General features: G+C 50.4%; 1 protein-coding gene across 4 annotated transcripts in view; it reads right to left on the bottom strand.

Moving 5' to 3' along the window:
• The window catches only part of EIF4E2 (eukaryotic translation initiation factor 4E family member 2), a 29,509-nt gene extending 12,142 nt beyond the window's left edge, over positions 1–17,367 (bottom strand). For 2 of the 4 annotated variants that reach the window (XM_033150854.1, XM_033150855.1), the window contains exons 1-6: positions 17,215–17,366; positions 14,513–14,627; positions 11,594–11,728; positions 4,071–4,175; positions 2,178–2,330; positions 1,949–2,085 (exon numbers count right to left, since the gene is read on the bottom strand). In XM_033150854.1, coding sequence (XP_033006745.1) covers positions 1,949–2,085; positions 2,178–2,330; positions 4,071–4,175; positions 11,594–11,728; positions 14,513–14,627; positions 17,215–17,234 — 665 coding nt within the window. In that variant the 5' untranslated portion in view covers positions 17,235–17,366. Of the gene's footprint in view, positions 1–1,948; positions 2,086–2,177; positions 2,331–4,070; positions 4,176–11,593; positions 11,729–14,512; positions 14,628–17,214 lie in introns of all 4 variants that reach the window. The other 2 variants (XM_033150856.1, XM_033150857.1) reach the window with 2 other exon arrangements.
• Positions 17,368–21,494: the final 4,127 nt, after the last annotated feature.

The raw sequence follows: 21,494 nt of genomic DNA, 5'->3' as shown, positions 1-21,494 counted from the left end.
GCCTTACTGACTGCACTATTGGTCTCATTCGCTCAATCCGCTGGAACCTGTCTTTGCATGCAGGGGAAGTCCCTAACTCATTGGTGGGTTTCGGACCCACTGACTACCGTCGCCTGGTTTAGCCAGCCAGTCGAAGCCGTTTCCCGGGGTGTAGCCACTGTTGCATGCTGACAGCTTCTGAGAACCACAACGTGAGAGCGGAGTGCAAGATGGGGACCAGAGGTGGACAAACTACCCCAGAAGGAGCAGGGTGTGCCACCCACCAGTGGCACTACCCCTCCTTTAACGCCCTCCACTGGGATGGTCTTGCTCCCTTTGCTCCCTGGGATTCTGCTAGCCAAGGGAAAAGAAGCAGGTGCCATGCTGCATCCTTGCTCACTCACTGGACCAGAAAACCCTCTTACTGCTGAGTTGTTCTTCTTCTGCATTTTATTCATCTGTCCTCCCTGTTCCTTGGCTACGTTAATCTTCCAGCGTCAGCCCACGCGCCCCAACCTGCATCTTTGCTTATAGAGCACTTAAGTGAAAAGGGTTTTTCACATTCTTCACGCCCAATCTGAAAGCTCTTAAATATGCAGCGATCCTCCATCACTTTGCGGGAGAATAAAAGTCATCTTGAATGGCCTGGCCTGGTAAACTATAACGGTCTAATTTAAAATACAGCTGTCCTCTCCGTGTACTATAATCCTCTGTTCTAGTTAAAGGGCCTCTGTCACCGGGGGGGCTGGGAGGATTTAATATACAGCATTTATTATGATTAGAAATCATTTGTACAGCACAGTAAATTTACATAGCGCCTTCCTGAGAACATTTATAAATCTAATGGGTCTATAAATCCCTGTTAGTCTGTGTGTTTTATGTCTCCAGGAATGCAGTGCACTCAAATCACACCCCCTCCCCTCCTGCCATCTTGGCTTGGAAAAGGGGGAGACCCACAATCCCAGCCCACTCTACCAAGGAGCTACTGGAGGGCCAAGGCTGCGCCAGTGGCTTGCAAAGTAGGTTCTGGGGAACGCTGCCATTCCTTGAAAGCTTACTGGCAGACAAGCCACCTTCAAACATCCTTTGCCCACCACTAGTGAGCTGACTCCGCAGGGATGTGCTCTAGGGGGCACTCTCAGTTCTTGGCCAGAATCCTGCATGAAGCCGATGAGAATCTTTCCCAGAATCCTCCACAGAGAGGAGCCAACATGTTGCCGGACTCCCAACTCCCATCATCCCCAATCAGCTTGGCCAATGAGTTCTTTGTACTTTGCAGCCCCTGGAGAGGACAAGGGTGGCTGCCCCTGCTCTGGAGGATGCTGGGAGCCCTGTGGCAGATGCCCAAGGGTTTCTTAGTGGACCAAGGGACACAAAAGCTCCATCGGGCCTCCTGATCCCACAACTGCCACCTGGGAGAAGCCATTCCGGCAGCGGGAGAACTGGGAAGCAGAGCTTATTCCACCAGCTCTGCTGCGACACACTAGCTCCAACAGGCACCTCCTGCCCTGAACTGTGCCAGATGGTAGGAGCAACTATTCAGAAACTGGTGCCTGAGCTTTGATTCTGCTTTTCCTCTTCCCTCCCTGTTCCTTTTTCCTTGTGTGCTGTGCTTGTGGGTAGGTACTGTTTTTGCTCCGATTGAATGCAAGCTGCCCTGGGAGCCTTTTCTGGCTGAAGAGGGAGGTACAAATGCTCTACATAAACGAACAAATGGGGTCCCTTGAAGGTGGAGAGCACTGAAGCCGGTGAGCTAGGCCACTAACTGCAGGCGGCAAGAAGGCTGTGCATAGCCCTCAAGGCAACACGTGCCAGAACAGAAGAAGCTATGTGTGACACCAGATGTGCCCCCGTGTGGTGACAGCACTCACAGCTCTACAGGACAAGGAATGCCTCCCGGCATTAACGCGGCAGAAACAGAGGCAAGCACATTACAGCCAGTGCTCCCCTCCCGCCTCGCGGCACGTACTTGATGCTGTCCGTGTGGGTTTTGTATTCCATGATGGTGTTGGGGGGCAGGTTCAGTACTCGCCGGAGCGTGTCCCGTATCCGGGCCGTGGTCGCTTGGTCGCTGGCCGTCTTGTTCCATATGGAGATGATGTCCTCCTGCAGGGCAAATGTCGGGAGGTGAGCAAACGGGGATCTCCCACGCCTCAAGACGGCAAGGCTGCTCCCGCGACACCCACGATGCGCCCTACCTGGAAGCGGACGGAGACGACCGCCCCGCAGATTTCTTCGCCCACCATGAACTGCTCTCCCAGCATTGCCAGGATGAGGTTCTCCCAACACCGAGACGCTAAGCCCTTCCGGAGACGGATGATCCACTTGCCGCCGTTCTTGTTGGCATCATCCTAGGGAAGACGAAAAGGAAGAAAATGAGGCCAACTTTCTCACTGCTCCAAACCAGGTAGGGCTTTTCTTGCCCCGGCTGCCTCTATGAAATAATAATAATAATAATAATAATAATAATAATAATAATAATAATAATTTTATTTATACCCTGCCCTTCCCCGCCAAACTGGGCTCAGGGCGGCTAACACCAATAAAATCACAACTAAAACATAAAACAATTCATTAAAATACAGATTAAAATACAATTTAAAATTTAATTTAGACTGCAGCCTCATTTTTAAGTAGCCCACCAATCACAGCAAAAGAATGAAACATCAGGGTTAAACTGAAACCAACCCAAAGGCCAGGTGGAACAGCTCCGTCTTGCAGGCCCTGCGGAAAGATGCCAAATCCCACAGGGCCCTGGTCTCGTGACAGAGCGTTCCACCAAGTTGGGGCCAGTACTGAGAAGGCCCTGGCCCTAGTTGAAGCCAACCTAGCATCCTTGTGGCTCGGGACCTCCAAAAAGTTATTATTTCAGGACCTTAAGGTGCTACCCGGGACATACCAGGAGAGGCAGTCCCTTAGGTACGAGGGTCCTAAGCCGCATAGGGCTTTAAAGGTCAAAACCAGCAGTCCTTGCAATCTTTTAGGCTGTACCCAGTAAAGGCAGCAGGTTGGGCCACGTAAGAGTAATACAGCACTTAGGAATAGGGGAAGGACAAGACCTCAGACCATTTCTTTTTCCTGAACAAAATCATATATTGAGAAAGGGGATTATTTAAACGTTATACTAGCTATGTTACTAGTGATAAAGCTTCTCTTAGACACCCAATGACTCTATTGGCACCTGCCCTGGGATTTTAGGGTGAAGGGTGGGAAATAAATAAAGTAGAGGGTATATCTCAGTTGAATGGCATGAAGACTGCAGAACTTTATTTCTGTATTCTGGCATTTTGTCTCTTCTAGCAGACCTGCTTAATATCTGGTATCTTTTGTTGCATTTAAATCTCCTAGGTACAACTTTGAAAATTATATTTTTACTTAAATGCAGGGAGTTAAAAGTTTTAGATGAAATAGTTTTAGGAAACAATAACTGATTTCCTATAGGGAGGCGGGTGGCACTGTGGGTTAAACCAGTGTTGCCTGGTGTACCGTGGGAAAATTACTTTATATATAGTCAATATAGGCACAGAGTTAATTTTTTTTAACATTTTCTAATGGTGGTGTGCCTCGTGATTTTTTTCATGAAACAAGTGTGCCTTTGCCCAAAAAAGGTTGAAAAACACTGGGTTAAACCACAGAGTCTAGGGCTTGCTGATCAGAAGGTCAGTGGTTCGAATCCCCGCGACAGGGTGAGCTCCCGTTGCTTGGTCCCTGCTCCTGCCCACCTAGCAGTTCGAAAGCATGTCGAAGTGCAAGTAGATAAATAGGTACCCCTCCGACGGGAAGGTAAACGGCGTTTCTGTGCGCTGCTCTGGTTAACCAGAAGCGGCTTTGTCATGCTGGCCACATGAGCACCGCAACCCCATAGTCGGACACAACTGGACCTAATGGTCAGGGGTCCCTTTACCTTTAAACTGATTACCTAGTTTGCATGATTACCCACTAACAACAACAAATGAAAAATAAACAGATATAAGTGAAGCCAGTGAGACCTATTACAGACCGTGGCCCCCATTTGCACCCCTTAGCTCAGCTTCTGGGTCCCTTTTGTGGTCTCCTGTTTCCTTCCTACTGCAGCACCCGTCAGGACTCACCTCCCACATGGGTTTGATTCCTTCTTTGAAAAGGTGGAAGTCACTGTGGCCCGTCAGGTCCCCGGGACGAACCATGTGGCTATAAAATCTCCAAAACTGCTCCACCTGTAACAAGAGGAGAAGCACAGCCAAGTCAGGCAAATCTTCCAGGAGCCAAGACAGGTCTTCCTTTTCAGATTCTGGCTATGGGTGGTTGTCAGGCAGCCAAGTCAGGAAGGCGTGACAGCAGCATCTCTTGTAGTATTTTAAATGTCCAAGGGCAGGTTAATACAAACAAACAGTGACAGGCAAGACCCCCTTCCTTATTCTAACTCCCACTCTCTGCTAAATACAGGTGGGTAGCCGTGTTGGTCTGCCATAGTCAAAACAAAATCGAAAATTCTTTCCAGTAGCTGGTCTCTAAGGTGCTACTGGAAAGAATTCTCTGCTAAATGTCTGTCTGTCTGTCCCTTTGCACTTATCTTGACTGCACAACATTTCCGGAGAACAGCAACCTGCCCTACCACTCCCTGATTCACAAGCCACTGCCTCTTTCTTGGAACTCAGGCAACACTTTAGGTAGGTGACCAAATCACAGCATCATTGGGTGGTTGCCGTTTCCACTCCAGCTCTCCGCCAGCGACAGATGCTGGCTTGGCATCCGACCAACCAAATATAGGTTATTAACAGAATTGTGCTAAACCATTATATAAATATTAAAAACATCTATCATATATATGCCACCTTTAGCACTGTCAGGGAACTGTCCCCGATGCAGCGCAATGTGGTGGAAGGGCTCTCCGGATGCTACAGGGAGCCCCAGTCCCACCTTGCCAGCAGCTCCTCCTCTGGTAGCGAAAGGAGCAGCGAGACGTCCAGTAAGGAGGGGGAGAGTTCACAGGGGAAAGGGAGTAGAGGCTCTGGGGGTGCAAGAGAGACCCAGCACCCCCTTAGTGCCGAGGGCAATACAGGGGAGCACAGTTTCCGTCGCCCCAAAGACGTCGTGGGGTGAAGAGAAAGGATGGAAGGCGGGGTTTTCGGATACCAAAACTCTTTTGTTGGGGTCAGAACCAGAAGGGGCCATTCCCGGATTCTAACACCGCTTGATACAGACATAAACTTTTTAGCTCTGCACTGTACATAGTTTGCACAATAAAATCTTTTACTTATGAGCAACTAACTGAGAACCTTACAGCCTCGAAGTGCTTCATATAGGTGATCTTGCCATAATCCTTACAGTCATACCGTAGGGGTAGGAGAGTTCTTATTCGTATTCATATTATTTACTAAATTTGTATGCCACCCTATAAACACAGGTCTCAGGCCACAGGCTACAACATAAAATCACAATGTAAAAACACATCATGCAAACAGGGAAGGGCTGGGATTAAACAACTGGGGAATGCGTATTTATTAAGCAAAATCTGTGTGATGCTTACCGTATATCGCGGCGTATAAGACGACTTTTTAAGCCCGAAAAATCTTCTCTAAAGTCGGGGGTCGTCTTGTACGCCGGCAACATCATGCGACGTGACCCGGAGTTCCGCCCCGCCACTGGCTACATGGAGCCTCTCCCCGGCGCTCCAGCCGCAACCGCTGCTGCAGCCGCCATAGAGCCCGGGCTGGGCGTGGGCGGCAAGCGCGGAGGCCTCCTTTGGGGTGACGAGGAGGTTCTCCCCGCTGCCCCAGGCGTCGCTGCCGCCGCCTCAGCAGCCATGGAGGCCGTCCTGCGCTTCAGCGGCAAGCGCGGAGGCCTCCTTTGCGGCGACGGGGAGGTTCTCCCCGCTGCCCCAGGCGTCGCTGCCGCCGCCTCAGCAGCCGTGGAGGCCGTCCTGCGCTTCAGCGGCAAGCGCGGAGGCCTCCTTTGCGGCGACGGGGAGGTTCTCCCCGCTGCCCCAGGCGTCGCTGCCGCCGCCTCAGCAGCCGTGGAGGCCGTCCTGCGCTTCAGCGGCAAGCGCGGAGGCCTCCTTTGCGGCGACGGGGAGGTTCTCCCCGCTGCCCCAGGCGTCGCTGCCGCCGCCTCAGCAGCCGTGGAGGCCGTCCTGCGCTTCAGCGGCAAGCGCGGAGGCCTCCTTTGCGCCGACGGGGAGCTTCTCGTCGCTGCCGCCGCCTCAGCAGCCATGGAGGCCGCTGTGCGCTTGGGCGGCAAGCGCGGAGATCTCCTGTGTGGCGCGGGGGACGCTCTCCCCGCCGCTGCCGCCGCCTCAGCAGCCATGGATCCCGGGCTGGGTGAGTATACCCCAAACTCTGTTTTTTCACATAAAAAGTTGGGGGGTCGTCTTATACGCCGAGTCGCCTTATACGCCGCGATATACGGTATTTGCAAGTGAAACCACCAAGTGCTTTACAAAGAATATAACGTATACAATAAAACTGTCAATAACAAAAATGAAGGTGAAATTTCAGCCAGGGAGGTCTTGATTTCTAGTTCATTCTCTTAGCTGGGGGAAAGAACCCATAGCATAGTATAAGACTACATGCATTGCATACCGAAAGAAAGCCCCAACCCCAACCCCTGGTGTCCCTAGACAGAATCTGGAAGCAAGAGATGGTAAAGACTTTCCCTTGACACTTGGGAGAACTACTGCAAGTCAAAACAGACAATATGGGCTAAATGGGCCAATGGCCTGAGTGCAGATATGGCACCTTCAGTTGCTCAGTACCAGTCATAAGCCTCTTTTACTCACCGGCCTTCAGAGCAAGAATATGTCCTCCTTTCCCATGAGTTTGTAAAATATTGGGAACTTGGGACCATGAAACATTCCACGGTGTTTAGCCACGGTTAAGCAACGGACCGTTGACTGGTAGTATTGTGAATGACTAACTGGCCACTGGAACCTCCACCCAGTGTGGTGTAGTGGTTAAGAGTGGTGGACTCGTAATCTGGGGAACCGGGTTCGTGTCTCCGCTCCTCCACATGCAGCTGCTGGGTGACCTTGGGCTAGTCACACCTCTTTGAAGTCTCTCAGCCCCACTCACCTCACAGAGTGTTTGTTGTGGGGGAGGAAGGGAAAGGAGAATGTTAGCCGCTTTGAGACTCCTTCGGGTAGTGAAAAGCGGGATATCAAATCCAAACTCTTCTTCTTCTTCTTCTTCTTCTTCTTCCACCCTCATGTTGGGGGTGCAAGTTCAGGAAGGATGGGAGCAGGAGCAGCAGCAAAACGGGTGCCACTTGCAACAACAACAGGCCAAGTCCAGGGGCCTCGCAGGCGCTAGTGGTCATACGGGGCACTTAATGGTGCCCAAGAAACGGAGGAGGAGGAAGATAAGGAAAGTACCATTTCTCTGTTCTGCAGCAAACCGCTTTGCATCACAGACTATCCAAAAACAATTCCCAAAGCTGCGGCAAATGGTAAAAGAAGTCCCCTCTGCCAGAATGGAATTCAGATACAGCTCACGTCCCTTAAAATTCCACACCTACAAAGCTTTTTGCGGTGCTACATAACGTGCATTATTGCATCATTTGCAGAAAGGGTTTCTGCCTTTCGAGCTTTTAGGAACTAGATGGGGAGTTACACATCTTAGGCAAATGAATAAATATGACGCCCCTGGAGATCAATTCATGGCAATAACTGCCTGCCAGCGGTTCTGGAGAGCGCTACTGCCCTCCAGTGGCCCAGACACAGGCTTGCAGCAACTGTGCTGAATTATGCAGAGTAGAACTTGTCAGACGAGCAAAGCAATTTTCTGCATCATCTGCTAGGAAGTAAGTTCCACCGAGTTCACAGAGGCTTACTCTCAAGTAAGGGTGCCAAGGACTGCTGGCTCAGGCTCAGGTTATATGCAATAGTACCAGAACTATTGGTGCAACACATAAAGTACTAGGTGGATGCAGGGTTCTCAGTGGGTCGCTCAAATGACAGTGATGGATTCAGAAGTACCTCCAAGTTGCATACCTGCTGTTGCAAGAGGGAGTGTAAACCCACCAAGAGCAAGACACCTCCCATCGACCCGGTCTAAGGAACCACCCACTAACAGTGCCTCACGTCTTGCTCTGGATTGAGCTTAAATTTGCTGGCTCTCATCCAGTCCATTACTGGGGAAAGGAAAAGGGGCCACATGCTTACTATCAGCAAGCTCATGGCTTCAGTTCTGAACGGAGCTACTAAGGAACAAGAGGATGGTATCAGGAAGGTTGGGGAAAGCTATGCAAAAGCACAATAAATCATTAGTAATTAAAATTATTAATAATTATAATACGGTTTCTTATGGTCCCAGGGTCGGTTGCAACAATTTAAAAACACAATGTCAAGCATTGTTTTAGACAATTTACTGCCACAAGAACAGAGAGGGCCTATCTATCTATCTTAGGGAAAGATAGCCCCAAAACTGCCTACTGAGGACTTAGCATGCTCAGCAGTCACAGAAATGCTGGATGTCAGCCTGGAGAGGAAACAGAAAATTTGATTTGGGGGGGGGGGGGAGAAGAAAGGGGTGGGTTGGAGTATCCTGAAAAGAAGACATGCCTGCCTGGCACACTAAACAGGAGCACTCCTCACTGCAAAACTTTCCCACTTGTGACTTTTACTGCAATCTTCCCATTTGCTCATATACTACAGTAATTCCAGCTGCTCACTATTTTTGGTTTAGGGCATTGGCTAGGCAGCCATGAAAGGGAGGTGGGGCTGGGCACTAGTGTCCCATTTGATTGGTTAAACAAGAAAATCAGAGATGACAGATATCTGGGAGCCAGAGAGGAGGGCCAGTGGAATTCTCTCCTCCCTTTGGCTACAAAACAATCCAAGCACCTGCGCTGCCATCCAAGCACCTGCGCTGAGAGTTTTGGCACTCCAAACCTGCTCAGCAAGCTTCTTTCCTGGGCTGAGCATATGCTGGAAGACCTGCTCCCTGCCTTGCAGGCCTTTTCCCATCTGACCTGGGAGGATGAGGCCCGGACTGACTCCAGCTACAAAAGCTGAGGCTGTTGAACAGCTGCCTTTTGCATCTTTATTTTAGGTACTGTTGTGATTTATGCAGAAACTGTTCGGTTTGGTTTTGTCTTTTTTAATGTTTTATTTACTGTTTTGACTACTACTGTTGTGTTGTAGTTATGTGTGGTTTTTTCACGTTTTCAGCAACCTTGAGCATGTCCTGAACTGTGGAAAGGTAGCATACAAGCAGAATTATATATGTCAAGATTTTAAAATGAGGCACACAACCACACAAGAGAAGGCCTTCTTTCAGACCCACGCCCTGCCTTTGACACAGAGGCATGTTGGGTGCTATAGAGCATAGGTGTCCTTTTGCTGAGTTGTTTTGAGTAGTCCATCTTGGGACCCCCAGGGCCCCCGCTGTGTATAGTTAAGCATATCCTGTCTGGTAGGAGGAGGAGTGATTGTATGCCTGGCGAGCTTGAAGGGGAGTATCCACTTTCATTAGGTTATTTTAGCTGGATTTTGGAGGTCCTTTGGAGGCTCAGCATGCAAATGGTGGAACTGGTGTGAATTAGGCAGGTCAGTCAGGATAGGTAGATGGGCTGAAAGTGCTTGTAGGAACTTGTCCATCTGGGTAGTTAGGCCATTAATGCTTTTAAAGAGTCCGGGTTATTAGTTCAAGTTGATGTAGACCCAAGCCGTCATCTAAACCTGTCCCTGCCCTTGTTGACCCCCGTTTCGCTGGATTTCTGTGGCAGGGTGGACGGCTCTGGAAGAGCGTTTTGAGCTCAAGAGGTGGGTATACCCAGCCAAGGGGAGGAAGCTCGCTCTCCACTAGAGGGACTCTTCTCATTGCCTGTAGCCCCTACATTTATCTCTTCATCGGAGTTATTAATTAGTGGAGAAAACCGATTTGAGGTTTTCAAGATTCTAGGTGGGTGGTAGGGGGTTCTACGGCACAAGCTGAATCCTCCTTCCATCGAGCACTGGTGGGCGGTAAGGAAATTTTACCATCAAGAAAGATGCACTAGTGGGCGGTAGGTATAAAAAGGTTGACTACCCCTGCTTTAGAGGAAAAGGAACCCCCTTTCTCTGAAGGGGCCATGAGAACTTGAAGCACTTAGGCTGGGACACAGGATAGCAGGGGGCACTTTAGAGACGCCTGGAAGTTGCCTGTGTGGCTGTTGAAAAAGGAGGGTGGGACCTAATATCAGATCAAGAGGCCGATCAACTCCAGCACCCTGCCTCCAAAAGTGACCAGCTAGGTGCCCCTTGGAAGACTGGAGGAAACTGCGTCAACCCATATTCACAAAGCACCTGGTATCTACCACTGTATGCAGAAGCTCCATTTAGCTGCCATGGCTACCTAGCATAAAGAGACGAGTCCCCCATGAATGTGTCTGACCCTTTTTAAAAGCTATCTAAACCAATGGACGATCTCTGTGGCAGTGATTTCCACAGGGTGATGAGAGAGGAGGAAAAACTTTTCTCCATCCGTACAACATAAAACTGCACACGGTGGCAGGTTTAGAATTCCTCCGTACAAGATGCAAGGGAGCCACTGCCACTCTGAATCCCCTATCGGTCCAACCTAACTCTAAACATGATGGTGCCCACATACTCACTGCGAACGTATGAGATACACAAAGCTGCCCTTGGCCCCACTACCCCGGTGCTGCCTGCTTAGACTGGCAGCTGCCCTCTAGGGCAGTGCTGGCGAACCTTTTCAAGACCGAGTGCCCAAACCGTAGTCCAAAACCACTTTATTTATCGCAAAGTGCCCACACAAAGTGCCTGGAGTTGTTGAGCTTTTTTTGGGTGGGTGGGTGGTGGGGTTCCCCAGAATTGTTTTGGGGAGGGGTTTTGGTGGGGGGGAGACTTCTCATAGGAGCTGCCACCACTTGCTGTGGTCCCCGCCAGTGAAGCTGAAGGCCCGCCCCAGCCAGGGACCCTGCTCCAAGCGCGCTGCTCAAAATTCTGCCGCGCGGGCCGGCTGGGCTTTTGAGGTGTCCCACTTCACAGGCGGAGGCCCCAGACCCTGTTTAGGCTCCGCGGTTTCGCTGTGGCAAGATGTGGCTCAGACGAGGGGCTGGGTGCCGCTCCGGCGGGGCGCCGGAACCTGGATGGGACCCACATCTTTACAGCGCCCTGAAGGACAGGTTGTACACCAGGCAGGTTCCTGGGCATGGCGCAGCCCCGCTCTCTGGCTTGGTGCACAGCGGTCAGTGGCGCTTCCCGACTTGTCTTGGCAGCTGGGGCTGGGACTGCCGCAGGGGCTGGGGGCCAGCCGTGTGCAGCCTGCTTGGGGAGCCGCCCCAGGAGCACCCTGCTGGCGGAGAAGCGGCCACACCGGCGGGAAACAGCAGCGGAGGGGGCAGGACAGGTGGCTTTTCTGCTGCGGCAGCCGCCGCCTTCATTCAAATGGGTCAATGGTGCACGTGCCACCAGAGAGAGCTCTGCATGCTCACTCTGGCAAGCGTGCCGTAGGTTCGACACCACTGCTCTAGAGTTTCAGGACAGGGGATTGCACCAGGGATCTTATCTATGCTGAGAATGTGCCCTATGGCTGAGTTGTGGCCCCTCCGTTTGCTTCTCATGCGCAGATAACACCTGCCCCCCAAGCTGCACTGAATCCAGTTAAACGAGCGACAAGACAGAAATGCAACTCACGGAGGCGAAGGTGCCAATTTGCTTGATGTTCTGTTCGTAGCTCTGAGAGCTGGTGGGCCTCCCGGGTGTCCGCCTGGAGTACCAGAAGGTGTAATTATACTGCAGGGGGTGCTCAGCCGGCCCTGGAACCACAGCCTGTGTGCGGAATTGAAACAACTCATTTGTCCTTACGCATTTCTCTAAAGAGAAGGCTGAAAGATGTTTGCAGCATTAGAAGCCTGCCTGCTCCTGCCATCACGGAGCGTGAAAGAACATTTTAGCCTCATTTTCTTCCTGAAATTCCATCTCTGCTAATAGCTTGAAACAGACCATTAGTCTGGCAGGAATTGACTATACTTCAAACGAGAGATTAGCAATCCTCAGCACGCTTGAGCTTCTCCAAGCTGGCAGAGGACGAGCCCCATGAGGGACGTTTTGTGTTTCTCAAAAGCAACTCATCAGACAAGGCCAGTTCATGAACTCCGCCTACATGCCTTTATTGGTCTCCAATTGTTAGGATAACTGATTTTAACGGGGGCGGGCAGTGGGGGACTCCTCTGTGAGCCAATGGAGAAATCTATCCCCGTTCCGAGCAGGGAAAACAGATGGAATTGAACGTTTCAAGCGAACCAAGAAAACCAAATGTCGGCAATGCATACATTAGAACCAATGTGCTCATCTTTACAGCTTTCCAAGGCCAAAATGTCACCCAACTCAGCTCCCAACTAACAAAAGGCAAGCCAGGAAAACCTGGGCTTCATCTCTGTCCCACCCCAGAAACAGCTGCACTGAAATGACCCCAGGTATGAAATAGCCCAGCTCCTTCCTGCCAGGAACACAACTTTTGAACACAGGATGGGCTGGAATGGAAAACTCTCATTTCCCTCAAAATGCCCAGTAGTTTGGCTCGGGGGGGGGGGGCATGTTTGCTGAAGGGAGCCCAGGAGGAATTCAATGTGTCTCTGTAGCAGGTTTTGCACCTCCCCAGCCCCCAGCCAAAAGGGATCAATGCAAATGAGGGCCAGAAGACAGTCTCTCTTTCAATATCAATAGTATGTTCTGGTTCAGCAATTTGCTAGTGAATGGAAACTGGAGAACACCACTGTTAGAGGATAATGCTGCTCCCTGGCTTGGGTTCAGCTATTTGGTGTCAGAATCTTGGCCGTGGGGTTCTATATATAACAAGCAAAATGCTGGTTATTCCGACAGGGAGAAGAAGAGTACACCTGTACTGCAGAAGTTGGGTGTCCTTGATTTTGCTGGGTGTCCACCCCCATTTTTTCTTCCCAACTGCAACATGTTTCCTTTGCCCCTTATAATTTGAAGGCGCTGCCCAACATTCAAACCTACTCCCACCTTTCGTTCCATTTGATCATGCTAGAGTGGGATGCAATTTCTACACAAAGGTTCTTTCTAAAAGGAAGACGTTGTGCCTTCCTCGGGGCCTGCACACACCTTACGTTCCAAGCCCATGGCTGTTGTGCCAAAGGGACACAAGGCACCTTTACCTTGCAGTAATTGGAAGCCTAAGTGGTGAGTACAGACCGCTCCCTACAGGTGTGGGCCTCAACCACAGCAGCTCTCTAATGTAAAGGGGAGGGGAGGAACAGATGGGCTAAATTACACAAAAAGCATTCTCAAGCCCCAAAAAGAATCTCGCCCGAAAAGGTATTCTATTAGGTTCCATTTAATCAAAGGAACTTTGGGCAGAGGAAATCTTACAGAAAAGAACAGACCCAAAGTCCACCAATGAGTTTGCTTGAAAGGCAGGCAAGTGCCCCCTTTCCAAAGCAGAGCAGGAGAACCAGTCCTGCTGCCTCTGTAACAAAAAAGCCTCTAAACCAAGGGTGGTGACCTGCCATTCACAGCCAAGAATAACCCCTTCCTGTCCTACTGTGGGCCATCTGCTTTCACTGCTGCTGGTGAAAGCAGGAGAGAGCTGAGGAAGTACGGGCAATGGGCAGGATAGGCACATGAATCCTGGGTCAAGGTGTGTGCTTACTGAAAGGTAGAGGGAAGGTGGGCAGCCACTTCTGTGGTTCATGTGCGCTTACGCCAGATGGAGTCAAGGAGGAGCGCAGTTCTAATATCAAATTTATCTACAGCTAAAGGTGGCACTGTGGGTTAAACCACAGAGCCTAGGGCTTGCAGATCAGAAGGTTGGCAGTTCGAATCCCTGCGGCGGGGTGAGTTCCCGTTGCTCGGTCCCAGCTCCTGCTCACCTAGCAGTTCGAAAGCACGTCAAAGTGCAAGTAGATAAATAGGTACCGCTCCAGAGGGAAGATAAATGGCGTTTCCGTGCACTGCTCTGGTTCGCCAGAAGTGGCTTTGTCATGCTGCCCACATGACCCGGAGGTTGTACACCGGCTCCCTCGGCCAGTAGCGCGAGATGAGCGCCGCAACCCCAGAGTCGGACACGACTGGACCTAATGGTCAGGGGTCCCTTTACCTTTACCTAAATGTCTGCCATTATTGGCAGGCAGCTTGTTCTTGCAGAAAGAGGGGTTTTCTATTGCAAGGGGCTCTGGCAAGGAGAGGATACAGACCTCCTGTCAGTGCCGCCTGAGGCTTCAGTCGGTATTAGGAGTGTTAGGGAACTTTGCTTCATGACATGTTCCTAGCTTCGAGGAACAAATGGCAGCTATAGGAGAATATAATGGGGTGTCCACGTGGAAAGTCATTAATGTTTTAGGGCTGAATTTGTCCCCAACTCCAGAACTGTACAGATGAATGGAACTGTTTGTTATCAGTCAATTCTGCTTTCAAGATAAACATATTTTCTTTAACAAAGGAAAGGCATGGAGACTAGGGAGGGTCTTAGTCAAAGTTAACCACAGATATTTTCCAGACCCTGGAGCTATAGGCTAACGGTTCCCCCACCCCCTCAGAATCATCAACCGAACCTCTAGTCTGGTCTACAAGGAAGAGGAAAGAACGTACCTTCCTCTTGCTGCTACTTTGAGGTTTGTCTCTATCATTTTTTTCCTTCTCACCATCTTTCTGTGTGCTGTTCTCTTCATTCTGGTCATGATCTCCACTGTCATCATCCTTCAGACTGGCAAAGGAGTAAATAAAAGAATCAGTTTGAAAGCTCTGTGCCCTCGCATCAGCAAGCAATTGAGGAAAAGGTTTTTATTTTATTTTTTAAAAAGAGAAGTAATGACCCCACACTACAAGTACCTGTAAACGTAATGCCATCTTGGAATAAAAGGAAGCACAAACGACTTGCACTTCCTTTTTTCTGCCCATTTTTGTATTGTCTTAAGAACTTTTGTAGCACACCCCTGGAAACCAATCCTATTGGTTTCCTATAGGAAACCAATCCTGGATGTTTAGCCTGCCCTATATTTGCCATCCTTTTTAAAATAAATAAATAAATAAATAAAATCCCTGTCACCAGTTTAAAACTGTTAACGTATTGGGGCTAGACATGTTTACACTGTTTATCAATAAAAATAAAAAATAAAGCATCACATGCATTGATGGTCATGTGAAATGGAGTTCCTTTTGCCTTAAACAGTCTCTAGCCTATCATCCAGCAAGGTCCCAGTCTCTTTCTTTCAGAGTTATTTTTCAAAGTGTTATTGTACCCCACTAGTCCACTACAAATTCAGCGCTTTCTTCTACCACACCTGCACACCCTACGGCATCCCCCATGAGACTTCTTTCCTGTGTCCTGATACTGGAGAAAGTATGTGAACAGTGCTAAATAATGGTCAAACAGTGGCAGTTACGTTAGGTCTTATTACTGCTGTTTTAGATAGTGGAGTATTTTCTTATAGATGAGAAGTGATTGTCTGCAATAAGAAACAAGTGGGCATCTGAAACCCAAAGATGACAGCTGGGGGTTTGAACAGACAGGTGACTTATCTCTCCCTGGGTATCTCTTTGCCAGCTACATGTGCATATCAGGGAGATACACCTGAGGTACAGATTTCTGCCTGTTAAAGACAGCGCCTGTGTCAGTTCGAAAAGTGGCAAGACCTGTGAGCGTTAACAGTGAGATACGAACCCTTCCCAAACAAATACAAACTGTGAATCAACCGCACTTTTTCTCTACCAAAGGGTAGCACAGCTCAGTGACAGAGCGCCTGCTCTGCATGCAGAAGGACCCAGGTCCAATGCACAGCATTTCCAGGTGCGTCTAGGAAAGCTTCCTGTATGAAACCCAGGAAAGCCATCACCAGTCTGTGTGGACTGGGGTTGGGCAGAAGGCAGAATGGGATTGACTGGCAGGTCTGCAGATGGTTTTTGGTAGCTCAGGATAGGGTTGCCGCCACCCCTCCCTCCCTCCCTCTCTCAAGAAGACAGATAAAATTTAAAGAATAACAACAAACAGGCTTCCTCTTCCCCCGTTTGGCTGTCAAAACTCCTGATCCACAGTGAATTTAAACACAACTGCAAGGTGGCTGACTTTGAGGTATTTGGAATAAACCCAAGTAGTTCCCACAGGCTTGAAGCCTGCCCCTGCCCTCTTTACTGAGCTCTGCCTCACATGGGAAGAGACCCTCATACCTCAGTGGCAGCTCACAGGATCCAGATGCAGGAAGCCCCTGGTTCAATCCCCAGCATCTCCAGATAGGGCAGGGAAAGGCTTAATACTGAAGCCTCTGTGCCCGCTACATCTTTTCTGCTGGACTCCAACTCCCATCATCCCTCTGCACTGCACTGGCCATGCCACCAGGAGCCAGAGTCCAGCAGCAACCTGAGGGCACCACTCCAGCTCTCCCTGCGGAGATGGCTGACTTGGAAAGAGGGAAGACGCTTCATTTTTGCTCTGGCCACTGGTGACTCTCGCCCTGCCGCCTGCACGGTGCTCAGAATGCGGAGAGGCTGTCAACAGCCTCTGCTGGATCAGGCCGACAGCCCATCCAGTCCAGCACCCAAAGCGTTTCAGCACCTGAGGTGGACCCCAAAACGGCTCCCCTACCCCAGCCAGGGAAGCAGGGGGTAAGGGAAGATCTACACCTTGAACAAGGGGGGTGGGGGAAAGGAAGATCTGCTGCCGCTTCACCTTGCCTCATGGGTGGGCCGGCCCTGTCCTGTTCCCCACAGGGGACCCTTTACAGGTGCCCATTACAGGGAAACCCTCACGCGGGGTCCCACCACAAGAGCGACTCTCTCCCATCCCGAGTCTTCCAGCAACTGCCATTCAGGAGCATTCATAGGAGCCAAATCCTCGGGCCGAGGTCCCTTCAGCATCACCACACCAGTAAAATATTTAAGGGCGCCCCCCCCCCAAAAAACCCTAATGATCGACTGTGCAGGGCGGGGCCTACCTGTCCCTACCCCCCCACCCCCACCCCACACACCAATATTTTATTCAAATTGGAAGCATTCACGGCCTCCAGCTCTTGGAGGGGCAGAGCAGCAGCCCTGTCCTCCATGAAGGGAGACCCCAACCCTCTTTCTGCTGGCCGAGGGGGGAATTTCGGCATGCGCAGCTTCTCCCCGCCCTGCAGCCACGAGCAGCCAGGGGCGCCCTACTTGCCCTCACGGAGGGCGGCCTGCCTCCCTGCCTCTCCGCCCATCTCCGGCCCCCTCCCAGAGCGCAACGGCGGTTGGGGGCGACGGGGAGCCGCTTTGCACGGCGACCCCCCCCCCTCTCCGACTAGGCCTCAGCCGCGGCGCCTCTGACTCACGCGTCGAATTTGTTGTTCATCCTCCTCGGTGACTCTCTCGCCGCCGCCGCTTCGCCTCGCCTCCTGCCGCCCGCCCGGCTACTTCCGCTCAGCCGCCGCCGCCGCTTCCATAGACAAGCCGCCTACGCCGCCCTTCCTTTGTTTCCGGCGGAACCTGGTTCCGCTCGGCCCACCTCTCTCGGCCGGCTTCGCTGAGGCAGGTCATGTGACCGGCAAGCGGCCTTTGGGACTATGGTTTTCGACGAGCGTCTAGCTGGGTGGCGATCTATCTTTAGGCATCTCTATGGTGGAAGCGCGGACTCGGCTTTGAATCCAGAGGTAGCAAAAAGGACAGAGGAGCGTCTTCGTTTTCCGGATGGGGCATTTCCTGGTTCACATCGAAAAGCAGTTGTTGTTTTTTTTTAACGTCTTCAGGTAGAGAGAGAGATGAGGAATCAGTGGGGAATCTGAGGTCTTGATGTAGTGTGAGGGGGCACCAGCATCTGTCACCTGAGGGTCTTCTCCATACGCCCCCTCAGAGGGAGCTGGGGAGAGCGGGGCCTTCTCAGTGGCAGCTCCCCTTTATGGAATTCACCTGTCTATTTGTGTGTGTGTAAAACATGTGTATTTTAGCTTGTTTTTATCCTAGTTTTCAGTATTTGCTTTTTTTCAGTGGCTGAGGGTTTCATTTTTTAAAAAAAAAAAGTGACTCAGAATGCTAATAAAAGTAAAGGTGAAGTGACCCCTGACCGTTAAGTCAAGTCACGGACGACTCTGAAGTTGCAGCGCTCATCTCTGAAGTTGCAGTGCTCATCTCGCTCTATGGGCCAAGGGAGCTGGCATACAGCTTTCGGGTCATGTGGCCAGCATGACTAAGCCGCTTCTGGTGAACCAGAGCAGCACACGGAAACGCCGTTTACCTTCCCGCCGGAGCGGTACCTGTTTATCTACTCGCACTGGCATGCTTTCAAACTGCTAGGTTGGCAGGAGCTGGGACTGAACAACGGGAGCTCACCCCGTCGCGGGGATTCAAACTGCCGACCTTCCGATTGGCAAGCCCTAGGCTCTGTGGTTTAGACCACAGCGCCACCCGCTAATACACAACAACAATTCTGACTTCTGTGCCAATTCCAACACCACTTTTGGCTGGTTGATGGCAGTCAAAAGACAGTGACTTGCAACAGCTGTGCAATGTAGTCCGTATTCATAGACTGTTTTCTGATGCTTGCATACCTGGCCAGTGTACACATTTGGGTTGAACAGCGAGAAGCTGCTGTCAGTTGCCATCTTGAGTTCCTTGGGACCCGGAGCTGAAGCCTGGATACACAGTGCGAGGCAGCTGTGCGGCAGGTGGCGTTGCTGCGGTGCTGTGTGTGGCAGTCAGCTCAGCGGGATCCCATCCTCGTCGCCAGTGAAATATACTCAGAGTCAAGTGTGAATTTCATGCTCTTTATTCAGCTCATAGTAGTGAGGAGGAATACAGTTCCCCCAAAACGTTTGCTTTATATACACTATTTACACAATGGGCCCCACGTGATTGGCTAATTCCGGGATACTCCTGTATGCCAATCGGAGTGCGGATTCACTTCCACCTGGAGCTGGATTGGGTGGCTCCTGTGGACCAATCAGACTGCTGCAATCTCAATCCTATTGTTCTAGGTCCAATCAGACTGGTGCATTTTGGATCCTATTCAATTCAGTACATAACAACATTCATGGCAGGGGAGTGGCTAATCCATGTGCCGTCATGGCCCCTATGGTAGCAGGGCATAGCTGGTGGGCACAACCCCACGTATTTCACAATGCAGTTTTCTGACCAAACAGGCACATCATACCAAAAATGTGTTCTGTCGAGGAAATGACTTTTTTTTTTTTACAGCGACAACATCCCAGAGCATTTGCTATTCTGGCTACTGCCACCATGTTATGGAATTTCCTCTTTGAGGCTTCATCCTCACCTTACTATTCAAACCTGACCCAAAACTGCCACATGCCAAATAAAGACAGGTGGGCCCCTGAAATATACTCGGAGTCAAGTGTGAATTTGATGCTCTTTATTCAGCTCATAGTAGTGAGGAATGCAGTTCCCCCAAAACGTTTGCTTTATATACACTATTTACACAATGGGCCCCACGTGATTGGCTAATTCCGGGATACTCCTGTATGCCAATCGGAGTGCGGATTCACTTCCACCTGGAGCTGGATTGGGTGGCTCCTGCGGACCAATCAGACTGCTGCAATCTCAATCCTATTGTTCTGGGACCAATCAGACTGCTGCAATCTCTGTTCTGGGACCAATCAGACTGCTGCAATCTCAACCCTATTGTTCTGGGACCAATCAGACTGCTGCAATCTCAATCCTATTGTTCTGGGACCAGTCAGACTGCTGCAATCTCAATCCTATTGTTCTGGGACCAATCAGACTGCTGCAATCTCAATCCTATTGTTCTGGGACCAATCAGACTGCTGCAATCTCAATCCTATTGTTCTGGGACCAATCAGACTGCTGCAGTTTGGATCCTATTCAACTCAGTACATAACAGCCCCCTAGTGCAGTGATGTCCATATCGACTGGCAGCAGCTAACCAGCGTCTCAAGCAGGGAGTCTTTCCCATGTCCCCTGGGACATGCCAGGGATTGAAGCCAGAACCTTAGGAACACAGGAGGCTGTCATATTAATATTGTTGCTGCTGATATAATTAATAATATTTTTTATCATTTATTTGATTTCTTACCTGTCCTGCACTGTGAGGCACCAGGGCAGGTTGCAGCAATTTTAAAATGCACTATTAAAATCAATTGAAACAAATTACAGTCAAGAGAGTAGGGTAAGTCCATGTTGTTGCCTCCAACTGTGGAGGCAGAGCAGAGCCATCATGGCTAGAGTGTCCATCGATAGCCCTCTCCTCCATGAATTTGTCCCATCCTCTTTATTCAGGTTGGTGGCCATCACTGCCTCCTGTGGAAGCAAGTTCCATAGTTTCTCTACGTGCTGCGTGAAGAAGGACCGTCATTTGTCCCAAATCATCCAACATTCAGCTTCATTGGAATGAAGCTCTAGTCTTATGAGAGAGGGAGAAAATCTTTTCTCAATCTGCTTTTCTCTAGGCCAGGCACAATTTTATAAGCTTCTTTCGTGTCGCCTCTTACTCACCTTTTATCTGAACCAGAGTTTTCCCACGCTTGGGCCTCCAGCTCTTTTTGGACTACAATTCCCATCATCCCTGACCATTAGTCCTGCTAGTGAGGGATGATGGGAGTTGTGGTCCAAAAACAGCTGGAGACCCAAGTTTGAGAAACCCTGATCTATAACAGAAAGTCCCAAACGCTGCAACCTTTCTTCATAGGGGAGTCACTCCACCCCCCTTGATGGCCAACCAGAACCTTCCCCAGAATTCTTGATCATTGGCCCCACTCCTCCAGCTCAGCCATTCCTTAAGATCCTGATTTCTCCTCTCTGGTCCTGCTTCTGCCCTCTCCTGGGTCGTCTAACTCCTACTCTCCTGGATCTGCCCATCCCCACCATGACATCTCCTCCACGGGGCTCATGGCACGCATTGTCCCTCAGCCATCCTAATGGACCAGCCTCCACTAAAGAACAGGGATCTTCTCATAAATCTCAGCACCCTTAACAAACGACAGTTCCCAGGATTTTTTTTGGCAGAAGCCACAACTGTTTAAAGTGGTACCTGTCAGGGAAAGAGCCGACAAGGAGACCAGGGCATTCGCAGGTCAGAGAAAGTCCGACTACCGGTAACTTACAGTTAAGTTTCTTTATTAAGGAAGTGCTGTAGAACAGAGATCACAAGGAGACATCAAAACAGTACCTTCCCCTTCACAGCTATCCCTCTGTGTTGGGCCCCCAGGGACCCTCTCCGTTTCTGCCTGGCTCTCTGCTCTGGACCATAAAGAAGGCTGGACCATAAAGAAGGCTGATCGCCGTAGAATTGATGCTTTTGAATTATGGTGCTGGAGAAGACTCTTGAGAGTCCCATGGACTGCAAGAAGATCAAACCTATCCATTCTCAAAGAAGATCAAACCTATCCATTCTCAAAGAAATCAGCCCTGAGTACTCACTAGAAGGACAGATCCTGAAGTTGAGGCTCCAGTACTTTGGCCACCTCATGAGAAGAGAAGACTCCCTGGGAAAGACCCTGATGTTGGGAAAGATGGAGGGCACAAGGAGAAGGGGACGACAGAGGATGAGATGGTTGGACAGTGTTCTCGAAGCTACTAACATGAGTTTGGCCAAACTGCGAGAGGCAGTGAAGGATAGGCGTGCCTGGCGTGCTCTGGTCCA

This window comes from Lacerta agilis, chromosome 5 (genome assembly GCF_009819535.1).
Source record: "Lacerta agilis isolate rLacAgi1 chromosome 5, rLacAgi1.pri, whole genome shotgun sequence".
Classification (NCBI taxonomy): Eukaryota; Metazoa; Chordata; class Lepidosauria; order Squamata; family Lacertidae; genus Lacerta; species Lacerta agilis.
Note: the sequence above shows the minus strand (reverse complement) of the source record. Positions and strands in the feature narration are given on the sequence as shown.